The 11,229-nt window shown below is 47.7% G+C and overlaps 1 protein-coding gene across 1 annotated transcript; it reads left to right on the top strand.

The window, feature by feature from the left end:
* The first annotated feature begins 116 nt into the window (after nt 1–116).
* RAP2B (RAP2B, member of RAS oncogene family) lies at nt 117–3,535 on the top strand. The gene has a single exon (XM_048314720.1). It carries the CDS (start codon nt 303–305, stop codon nt 852–854), a length of 552 nt encoding a protein of 183 aa, XP_048170677.1. The 5' UTR covers nt 117–302; the 3' UTR covers nt 855–3,535.
* The last annotated feature ends 7,694 nt before the right edge of the window (nt 3,536–11,229 follow it).

The raw sequence follows: 11,229 nt of genomic DNA, 5'->3' as shown, positions 1-11,229 counted from the left end.
CCATGGGCCGCGGCAGCGCCGTCCCGCCGCCGCACCGGGGCCAGGGCCGGTAACGGCAGCGCTGCCGCCCTTCTTCCCTCCCTCCCTCCCTCCCTCCCTCTCTCTCTTCCGCCCGTCTTCATCCCCTTCCTCCTTCTCCTCGGTGCTGCCCGGAGCCGGGGCTGTCCGGCGCTGCTCCGCGAGGCGCGGTCGCCGCTTCCCCGCCCCGGCGCGGGGCCGTCCCTCGTCCCCTCCCTCCCTCCGCCCCGTCCCCGCCCGCCGCGGCAGCCCCGAGCGGGAGGCGGCGGAGGGAGGCGGGAGCCATGCGGGAGTACAAGGTGGTGGTGCTGGGCTCGGGCGGCGTGGGCAAGTCCGCCCTTACCGTGCAGTTCGTGACCGGCTCCTTCATCGAGAAGTATGACCCCACCATCGAGGACTTCTACCGCAAGGAGATCGAGGTGGACTCGTCGCCGTCCGTGCTGGAGATCCTGGACACGGCGGGCACCGAGCAGTTCGCCTCCATGCGGGACCTCTACATCAAGAACGGGCAGGGCTTCATCCTGGTGTACAGCCTGGTGAACCAGCAGAGCTTCCAGGACATCAAACCCATGCGGGACCAGATCATCCGCGTCAAGAGGTACGAGCGGGTGCCCATGATCCTGGTGGGCAACAAGGTGGACCTGGAAGGCGAGCGCGAGGTCTCCTTCGGGGAGGGCAAAGCGCTGGCCGAGGAATGGAGCTGCCCCTTCATGGAGACCTCGGCCAAAAACAAAGCCTCGGTGGACGAGCTCTTCGCCGAGATCGTCAGGCAGATGAACTACGCGGCGCAGCCCAACGGGGACGAGCCGTGCTGCGCCTCCTGCGCCATCCTCTGAGGGCGGCGGCGGCCCCGCGCCCCGGCGGACACGCTCGGGGAAAAAACATCGGGGAAAAAATTCATCGTGTTGGAAATGTGGCTTTTCTCGGCATGTACGTTTCGTCCAGTCTTGGTCATGGCATATTTCCTGTCAGTGTCGGCGGCGGGCGCGGGAGCAGTCGGTCCCGCCGCCCGGGGAGCGGAGCCACGCGGGGAACCCGCCCCGGGACAGCCGCGGGGAGCCCGGCGGGGAGCGGGGCCATCCCGGACAGCCCCGGGGAGCGGGGCCATCCCGGGGAGCGGGGCCATCCCGGACAGCCCCGGGGAGCGGGGCCATCCCGGGGAGCGGGGCCATCCCGGACAGCCCCGGGGAGCGGGGCCATCCCGGGGAGCGGGGCCATCCCGGACAGCCCCGGGGAGTGGGGCCCCGTTCCGGCGCCGCTCCCCGCGGTCTCTATGCAAGCGGGCGGCGGTGCGGGACCGTCCCGCCCGGAGAGTTGCACATGGAACTGGGACTGTGACCCGAACGGTGCTGCCAGGCACGGGGCGCCGGGCAGCGCTGCCGATATCCCTGGAATAATGCTCTATTTTGTTTACCTGCTGTATCGGATGGGAGTTTGCAGGAGAGTGGTAGCGTGGTGGTTTTTCTCCTGGTTTTGTTTTATTTGTTTGGTTTTTTTAAAATCAGCTGTGAAAATGTTACAAATCTGCACAATTTTTTAGGTGTGCGTGTGTGTGTGATTTCGTTGTGGTTTTGGTTTTTCCTTTGGCGGGGGGGCAGTGGTGCTTTTTGTGCCGAGGGGTTTTGGGTTTGGGTTGGCAATACCTGATTTTGATGACTAGCTCTCTCAAGTGCAAAGACTTCCCATGAGTGATGCAGGGCCAACAGCAGCCCTGTGTCTGTAGAGTGCCTTCAAAACTCAGCTGTTCCAGCCGGTGCCAACCTGTGAAAGCTCCACAGAATCCCATTATCTACTACTCCAAAAACTGCTTAACAGTTTCCTTGCAGTAATCACACCGAGCAAGCCAGGACAAAAGGGCCTATTGTTAGTGGAATTTATTTCTTATTTCAATCTGAGCCTTTTAACTGTTATTTCCATGTCTTGCAAGTTCGGGCTTCATTTACTTCAAATTTACAAGAATTTAGCCTTTTGGGATTTTGGGGGGGGAGGGCTTTTTCTTTTATTTTTTTTTTTCCTTTTTTTGGTTCTATTTCTCTTTGATTTTGTCGTGGGATGTACCTCCAGCCAGCAAAGAAGGAAATCTTATCGTTGTGATGTACCAAGAAAATTCTAACAACTGTCGTTTTAATTGCAGACATGCATTGAAGAGATGTCTATCCATTTTAAGAATTTTAATACAAATGCTGTTTTTTAGAAAACAACTTTGTGCACTGTTATGTATCTCATGAAACACTGACTTTCACACAGGCTCTTAATCCTGATTTATATCTCAGTAGCAGTGAAAGGTAGAGGGGTCGATTTAGCTAAGAACAGTGGTTAAAAAAAGGCAAAGCACAAGATTGCTGTTTTATCTAATATTTAGTCATTTTTGATGCAGGTTTTTGCTTGTGTTCAGGGCCTGGCCCAGTGTGATGCCAACTTGTGAGAAGAAGGCTGTGCTCAGAGGCAGCTTTAGGAAGGCAGTGTGGGCTTACTGCAACAGGCCCTGTAAGATGAGGCCCTTTTTCCCTCCTGAAAGCAGCATGGTTTGTCGGGGTGAAGTTCTAAAGGTCACTTATTTATGAAATTTAAGCTTTTAGTCTCATTGCATTATCGCTTTAAAATTATCAACCAGACCTTTTTGTTTTCTGGTTTGCAGAGGGGCTGGGGTGGGAGGAGACCTGTGTCTCCCATCCCTTGGAAGATCCAAGGAGCTTGTTAACCTGTTTTCTTCCTCTCTTTGCCCCTTCTTTAAAGGTTTGCACACAAAACCTGCAACTCTTTTTTTCTTTCTCCCCCCTATCCCAAGAAGTCTTGAAATTATCTTAGATCTCAGAAGCAAAGGTTGAGCAATGATGTGTAAAGGGATTTTTAATCAGGCCAATTGAAAAGTAACTGCCATGATCCCTCTGTGAATCTGGTCATTTCTCGTGTTTTAAGCAGGAAAACCTTGTGCTTCAGCAGTGGAAGAACAGCATGCAGTGTCAGTTTGATGCTGCATTTTGAAATCCCACTGATTTAAATGAAAATTGTCATTTGTGCTTTAGTCAGAATTACTACTTTTTGTACTAACGTCAAGTATCTACTGAAAATGTGTGAATGATTCTATACTGGAAGCGTGTTTCTCCTTCTGAGCTCATGTGTATCCTTCCAGTTTGGTCCAGTCAGTGGGACTGTGTCAGCCTCAGTGACACAACCACAGTGAAAAACAGAGGGGGCTGGAGAAGGCAACCCCAGTGCTGGTCCCTTGCTGCTGCCTGGGGTCTCCCTGTAATAGACACATTCATTTACCCCCCGTTTTTAAGTGAAAATTGAAAACGTCATTGCAGCTCATCTTCCAGAAATTCCTAAAAATTCATTAGAAGCCAGAGGACTCCCGTGCTAGGAAGAGAGGGGGAATAACACTTACTGACAGAAGGGGTTCCTTTTAACCCAAGTACTGCATTGAAAGCTAAGGAAGCTTGACTGCTGCCACATCTGCAGCTTACAAACTGCACATCTGATGTTAAAAAGAAATAAATTTACGTCTCTGTTACTGCCATGGTTCAATTTTGCCTTAAATTCAATGGGAATGTACAGTTTTTAGCACCCAACAGCCCTTGCTCTAGATCAGTGCATTGACAGCAGCTTGATCTGGTTGATAAAAGCAGGTATTTATTGTGCCCTCCCAGGAGACAGCAGATCCCTCACGTTCCCCAGTGCCTCTGTTTCCCCACTGCCTGAGCTGTGCTTGAGGAACAAGGCAAAAGTGGGTGTTTGTAGCACACAAAGTCCAGCTTTGCTCAGCCTGGCAGAGCAGCTGAGGGCAGCCAGCTGAGCACCGTGCTGTGCTGGGCCTTTCTGTGGTACATTCGAGTTTTGGCCAAAAAGGTGCATTTGTTAAACAGTGAAGCATTTAAGCAGCCATGGATGGCACTGTCTGATCAGGGTTTTGAATGTATTTAGGCATTCAATGTTCTCTGTGACTGGTGAGGACAGTACAAAGTGTAGAGCTCAGTAGTGTGATCTTCCAAATACTCTGAAGTGTTTTGGTGCTTGTTAAACATAGGCCTTGTCTATGAAAAGTCTGAAAAAAATCATCCTGCTTTAACTTGACTGAGTGATGAAAGCTATATTAGCTATATTAGCTTCGACACTTGAGGGAAATGTTGTATCAATATAAAGGTACTCTTTATTCCTTTTCCCTGTGGGAATGTGTTACACCCGTGTCAATACAGAGGTGGTATATCACTCTTTTCACAGTGAGAATTGCAAATATTTACTTGTTTTGGAAGAAAAATTACATTCCCAGCCAAAATACTTCCTGACATCACAGAAGTTGTGTAAACAAGGCCTTGGTTTAAGACTGGTCTTGTGACCACATATTTTGCTGTACATGATGATTGTATTTTTAAAAATCCGAGCTTGTTCTATTGCAAGGAAGCGTGTGTGGCATCCCGGTGTCCGTGACTGTAACCGTGCCGTGTTCTCAGCCCCAGTCCCAATGCAAGTGTGCTTCTGCTCAACATGATGCTCAGGATTTGTTGATCTGATGGTGCTGGAGCTGATGTGGAATTCTGTGGCTGTGGGATCCTGGTGGTTCTGCTTCTCTCAAAAGAATGTACGGCAAGTTGTTTGCAAAGGGCATTTTTAATAAAGGGCTGCTGGCTCTTTATGACTTCCTCACTTGGGTACTCATTGTGTGCAGGTGTTGTTCGGGGTCAGATTTCCTCGAGGAGTGACATAATGCAGAAAGTTCTTTCAGAATTTTGTGCTAAAAGGAGTGGCACACGTGCATGGAGTGCAAGGACAGCTCCCACGAGGTAAATGGAAAATGGTTGGAGCGCTGCTGCCGTTGGAAGCCCTGTCCCTGTCCAGGTTTGTACAGCAACCCAGACGCTCTTCTGAGTGAACCCTCACTGTGCCCTTGGGCAGAACTGTTCATGTTCTGGTGAGATCTGAGACTTGCTCTAGAAGCAAACGTGTGTGAGCTCAGTTCCAAGGGGAAATGGTTTTAAATATTGATGTTCACAGCTTACAGCCTGTTCCTACAGTGTTTACAGCCTCATGCAAAATGTGTGTGTCAAAGATTCTCCTTCCTGTCACATTGCTACAGCAGTGTTTTAGAACCTCATTTTTGCAGGAATCCAGCATCTGCCCAAATTGGAGAACTTTGTGTTTGGGGCTGACAGTCTTTGGTAACCGTGTGTGCAGCAGATGAGAGGGATCTGAGAACAAACTTCTCGTGCAAAAAGCAAAAGATACTCAAGTGAGTTGTAGTGATGAGAAATGGAGTGCAAGCGTGTTGTTGGGGCTGCATGTGTTGGGCTTTTGGGGTTTTTTTGTTGATTTTGTGTTTTAATTTGTGTAGAATTTGTCTGTAATCAAAAATCTTGCTGTGTTTCCCAGGTAAGAGTCTGTGTGTGTGTGTGTGATCTGACTTCACTGGGACTGGAATCAGAATTCCTCCCTTTCCACAGATGATCTCACCTCAATGATCTCAGTTCTGGAGCATTCCTTATGGAACAGACCTTATGGTGCTGAAGGAACCCCCAACAAAACCTGGTCAATGATGATGAGCGGAGATGTTCCTGCAGAAAGCTCCAGAACAGCCATCACATTTTCTCTGTGGCTGTTTTAAATTTCTGAAGGATACAACTGCTCCAACAAACACCGGGGCTGCTTTGCTGCTGTCCATGCCAGAGGTGACATATTGTGCATAAAGCAAGTACTCAAAGTAAATCCTTAATCTGCACTATCCAACAAGTCCCAGATCCTACATAAACCACTGTAAAATTAGAAGTCAGTTAACCAGAACTTGCAAGTCATTCAAGTAAGTCTTAAAATATTGAAAGCAGCTGTTCTGTATTGACTATTTTTAGTTTTGGCAGTCTTGGGTCTCTTGGAGGTTTGGGTGAAGAGCAGACTGATCAAGAAGCCATAACTTTGTTTTGTAGTCCTTGACAGAGAGTTTTAGGAAAATGGTGCCTGACATGTAACTTCAGCTTCAATGATACAAACCCCATTTATTTCTACAAAGTTCTGTAAGGGAACATTATAAAAAGTGCTTAGTTAATAGATTTGATATTCAGGTACAGACAGATCCCAGATGCTTCTCCTCTGCTTGACAGACTGATAATGATTGTGCAAGAAATGCTGCAGCTACGAGACTGGACAGAATGATCAAAAAATTGCTAAAGTTTTTGCCTTTTGATATAGTCGTGTTAATTTGTTACACTAGGGTCAAAGGGGATGTTTTAGGTTGCTTTTGAGGGTGGTTGTAAATGGACTTCTGGGGGAAAAGCTGATCTGAAATTGAAGTTGGCTGTTTTTTCCTCTGAATCAGGTATTGCAAAAAGTACAGGTCAGTATTTATAGCAGATGTCCCTTCCCAGCTTCTCATTTGTGGGTACATTCATCTAATTCTTTGTTTCTGTAGTGTTCCTACAGTTATCCCAGTTTCAGCAATCGAGGGGACGTGTTGTATCCGCTCTTGTCCAGAGAGGTAGCTTGAAAGAATCTCTGTAGATATTCCAAAAACACTTTGTGGAGAAGCATAAAATAGGTACATTTTAGAGATCAAATCTGTGGTCCTTAAAAGCACAAAATGTGCCTCGTGTTTAACTTCCTCTGCTGGGTTGTGGTGTCTTCCCCAGGTCTGCTGCTTTGGGCTCCTGGCATGAGCTGGGGTTGAACGTGTGTTCAGGGCTTTTCTGTGTCTGTAACAAAAGTAACTTTGGGGTGTTGTATGGACACATCCAGGACATTCGGTGTATGAAACTCTGCACCTCCCCTGCATTGTTAGGAGAGAGACAGAAGAGATGCAGGAGTAGCAACGTAGGACTGATGAAATCCTGGCCGGGCAGGGTGGGGATCTGCCACTGTGGGGTGGTTTGTGGGGTGGGGCTGGAAGCAGGACACACAGTGCCAGGTTCCCCAAATGGCAGACACGACTGTGTGGCAGGGCAGGGAGCAGGATGTCTTGCTGGGAGCTGGGGAGAAGATGGGCTCCATTCTTCTGTTTTGGGTATAAAACTTCCTTTCGTGTGTGTGTGTGTTACGAATTTACTGGTTTTTTCCCTCCTTACATTGCTAAGCAGGTTCAAAAGTGCAGGAAACATTTGTCCAATGTGTGTTCTCCACCAGGGATGAGTCTGATGTTTAGACTGAACTTCCCTACACCACCAGTCACCAAAATGTCTTTTAAGCTGTGTGGAGCTTCATAGTGATGATTGTCACAATGTGATTCAGGGGAGTTAGGAGCTGTGTGTGCTGGAGGATGAGATGAGTGATAATTGTATCCCTTGAATGAACTACAGCAGTATCACGTAGCTCCGTTTCATATGGGGAGTTTGCTGCCAAGTTTACTGATGATTACCAAAGTTAGAATGAAAGCATGCTAACAAAGTGCTTGAGTAATTGAGTTTCTAGTGTTCGCAATCTTGATTTCCCTTCTTTTTGGGATACTCTGCTGCATCCCAGATTGGCTATTTTCTGCTGGGTTTCTTCTTTCAAATGTTATGTTTGCTTTAGTGTGGATTTTGCTTTCCCTTTCGTTGTTGGATCTTTTGGTTTTTCCTTTAATTAAAGGAAAAAATAGAGAGGAGATTCACATCTGAATTGCTGTATAGCACAACCTTCCTGGATTCCAGAAATACATGCCATGTCTCCACATATTTTTGCAATAAAGTTTAGGGTATGTTTAAGATATTTCCAAGGCCTGGACTCTCAGCAGAGAAACAGCTCGGAAAATATTATTTCCAAAAGAACTGGGTCAGCCTGGAGTGAATTAGAGTTCACAGATACGGAGGCATTTATTCCCTTACAGTACTACTGTACTTCAGCCTCTGCAGTGACAGTTACAGACTGCTGAGCATAAATATTTATGCATACATACAAAGTTGTATCTGGTATCCACAATTTGGGAAGCACCCACATTTTTCTACTTCTAGCACAGAAAATTAGGAACTGTGTGCCTGCGGTTGCTGAGTATCAGACCAGTAGCATAGAAATTTAGCTGTGTGTTTATTTAGCCAATTATAAGCACCTAAAAAGAGTTTTCTGGATTCTCTTCAAGCGCTTTTGACCTGGCACTGATTAGTTCTCAGCACTGCTAAACCAGAAGGTCCCATGGTGATTAAAGGTGTGGGGCCTTGACCTGTCTGACCCGTCTGGTTTGTGGGCAGCTCTGTCTGCGAGGGAAACCAGGCTTGTGCCACCTCTGTGTCCTTGTGACAGGGACATGGAGCCGAACCTGTCTGATGAACTACTGAGAGCCCAGGGATAGATATTCGGGGACTCCTTACAGGCTTTAGGAGACTGGCGTTGCTCAATGTGCACCTGGTGGCAGCTGTTCAGGTGTGGTGAGGCACCGAGTCATCGCTCGGGGTTTGAGCACTCAGTAGTTAACAGCAATTAACTGATGAGGAACTGGAGTTCATTTGGGAAACATGTTTGTGCATACTCATATGGAGACATAAACTGTGTTATTCCAGGAGGTAAACACACCTAAACAAATGTGTTAGGTGTCCCCAGTGCTGACAATAGAATTGTTAGTATAAATTCGTGACTGAGGTTCTGTTTGTGCACTGACTTAACACTGTTTGAATTTGAACTTGACATATTCTCTGATTCTGTGGATGTGTGTCCCTAATTCTCCGTTCTTTAACCCCATTGAAACCCCCCAGAGCCTTATGTAAGCAAATTTAACCACAGCCTGATTTTAAATATTTCCCATGCACCTAGTAGTGTGATTTTTTTTTCTTTTTGAAAGTTGTAATTTCATTGTAAAAGAAAGCCTTCCTTCCCCTGTGCCTTTAGCTGAATTCTCAGATGTCTACAGTGTAAACTTTCATTTATTTTTTTCCCTATGGGTGTTTTTTAGCTTGAGGTGACACTGGGTTTGTGGGTTTATATAAATTGTGAATCTATCTTGAAATGCCAACATGTGTATTATAATTTTTTTTTTTTAATATGGTTGTTTCAAAAGACAGAGATCCTGTGGAACACTTGCAGTAGTGGCCAGCCAGGAAGAGAAGGGTTTAAAGCTGTGTGCCCTGAGAGGGCTGCGGCAAAGCCCAGTGGGGCCTGGTGGGATGAGCAGCCCTGAGGGACACCCACACCACCTCGGAGCAGGGATGGGGGCTGCATCCCAAACACCCTCTCTGCAGCTGCTCGGTGCTGAATCAAAGAGCAGAAGTTAGACAGAACCGTCATTTTATTTTTTTGATTTTTCAGTGGCTGCCAAGAGCTACATAAGCCCCTGAACTATGTCAGAACTGGAGGGAGAACAAAGGTGCCCTGAGTTTGCCTTTCCCTCCTGCCCTGCTGCCTCCTCTGCGCTCAGGAGCTTTGTGAGCCTCAGAGTCTGTGGGTCACTGCAGGGGTGTGTGGTCACATAGATGGAAACGTACATGCTCCAAAATTAAAAAAACCCCACGATTTTCAGCTCTATACTTAGGAAGCAAGGCTGCTGTGTTGCCTTGGTGTAAGCACTGGCCTGTAGGAACTTTGCAGAAGGAAGGATGAGTTCCTTTGGGTGGCCCCACCCTCCACTCTGAAGAAAACTGGATATACTCTCTGGGATCTAGAGGTTGAATGGAAAACATATGTGAGTAGGCTCGAAACTGAATTAATTAGAAACTCTTACAATTTTTAGTCACTTGAAATGGGGTCAATTTCAAATCAATCTCTTTGCAAGATGAAACACACTGACTTCAAAACGGGATTTTGTGGTGATACATCACAGCACTTATCACATTAACAAAGGGCTGAGCCAGCAGGTAACGAGGTATGTACTCAGCTGGGGCTGAGCTTTCTTCCAAGGGCAGGTATTATTTTTAAGTCTAATAACTACCCTTACGGAAAAAGCAAATATTTCTTTTAAACCCTCAGGAAAGGTTCAATCTGAAAAACAGTGATTGCAGGACTCAGGGAAGATTATGGTAATTTATTTCAATTAATTCAATGCAAAACAGATTATATATCACTGTGCTTCACCATCTTGTGGAAAATCTAGCATTCAAAATGTGGCATAATCAGATTTTGATTTATGCAAACTCTCTCTGGAAGACACTAGGCCAGTCTCTTGTTTTGCAGCGATGGGAAGTTAATGTTTCCCTGAAGATGGGTTTCTGGCAAGGCTGAGATCAGCTCTGGCCGCTGGGCTGGGGCTCTGGGAGGGCAGAACTGCTCCATTGGGAACAGGACAGCTCTGCCAGCAGGCACAGGGGTGCCCCCTCAGAACCTGCAGCCTGATGACCAGAGCCAGCTGAGGATCATCCCACGGGGCTCTGGTCTCAGCAGTCGGTGTTCTGCACGGAGAACTTCACGCAGGGATCAGCTCAGCTGTTTCCAGCAGAGGCTCGGGAGGCTGAGGGCACAGAGCAGCGCGGCCCCACCTGCTCCCAGCACCCGCAGCCGCTCGCCCTGTGCGGGGTCTCGCTCTGCCCCTTCCTCTGCCCCCTCTGCTCCCTGCTTGTGCCCCCTCCCTGCAGCTGTACAAGGGAAGCGTCTGAAGATCTCGGGACACTTCTCTGTTCTCAGCTTCCCCAGCTCTCCCCTTTCACACACACACAGTTCTGCTTCCTCCAATTCTACCCCAGCAGAAAAAACCTCAATGGCTGCAGCTGCATTTGGGGTGCTGGGAAGGAAGCCCACGGTATCACTGAGCTTGGGCTGCGTAGATGCTCTGTTTGGCTGCGGTTCCCCTGTGACACCCCACGGGGCCGGGGCTGCAGAAGTGCCCCCAGAGCCAGGGCACAGCCTGCCCAGGCGGAGCGGAGGATGCAGGGAGCTCCGGTGCTGAATGACTGGCTCGAGGTTAACAAAAGGGTTATCAGCAATGTACATTTCCAGTCACTGTCGTTTCAGTCCCTGCTCATTTCACGGGGTGTAGAACAGGTGCTGTGTGACAGCAGCTCTGCCTGATCTGAAACATAACCCAGTGGATGAATCGCAATGCCCCCGCCTGGCTGGGATCTGTGGTCCTCGGGCTTTGTGCTATAGTGAGGGAACTTACAAACGCTAATTTTAAGCAATAAATGCTGATTAATGTTTAGGGTTTAAGCTATTAAAAGGGTTTGTTCTGATGAGAAGCAGTCACCACGCTGCTGACTTCCCTTTGGCTCTTAAAAGGTTTAAGGTTATTGAATTATTTGTTTCATAATGCTAAATACCTTTATATATTTATTGTTTTGTGGGCTACTAATTTCTACTCTTTGTTGATCCTGTTGAATACATGCCTCTTCTGTG

The sequence above is a fragment of the Corvus hawaiiensis genome, chromosome 10 (assembly GCF_020740725.1).
Source record: "Corvus hawaiiensis isolate bCorHaw1 chromosome 10, bCorHaw1.pri.cur, whole genome shotgun sequence".
Classification (NCBI taxonomy): domain Eukaryota; kingdom Metazoa; phylum Chordata; class Aves; order Passeriformes; family Corvidae; genus Corvus; species Corvus hawaiiensis.
Note: the sequence above shows the minus strand (reverse complement) of the source record. Positions and strands in the feature narration are given on the sequence as shown.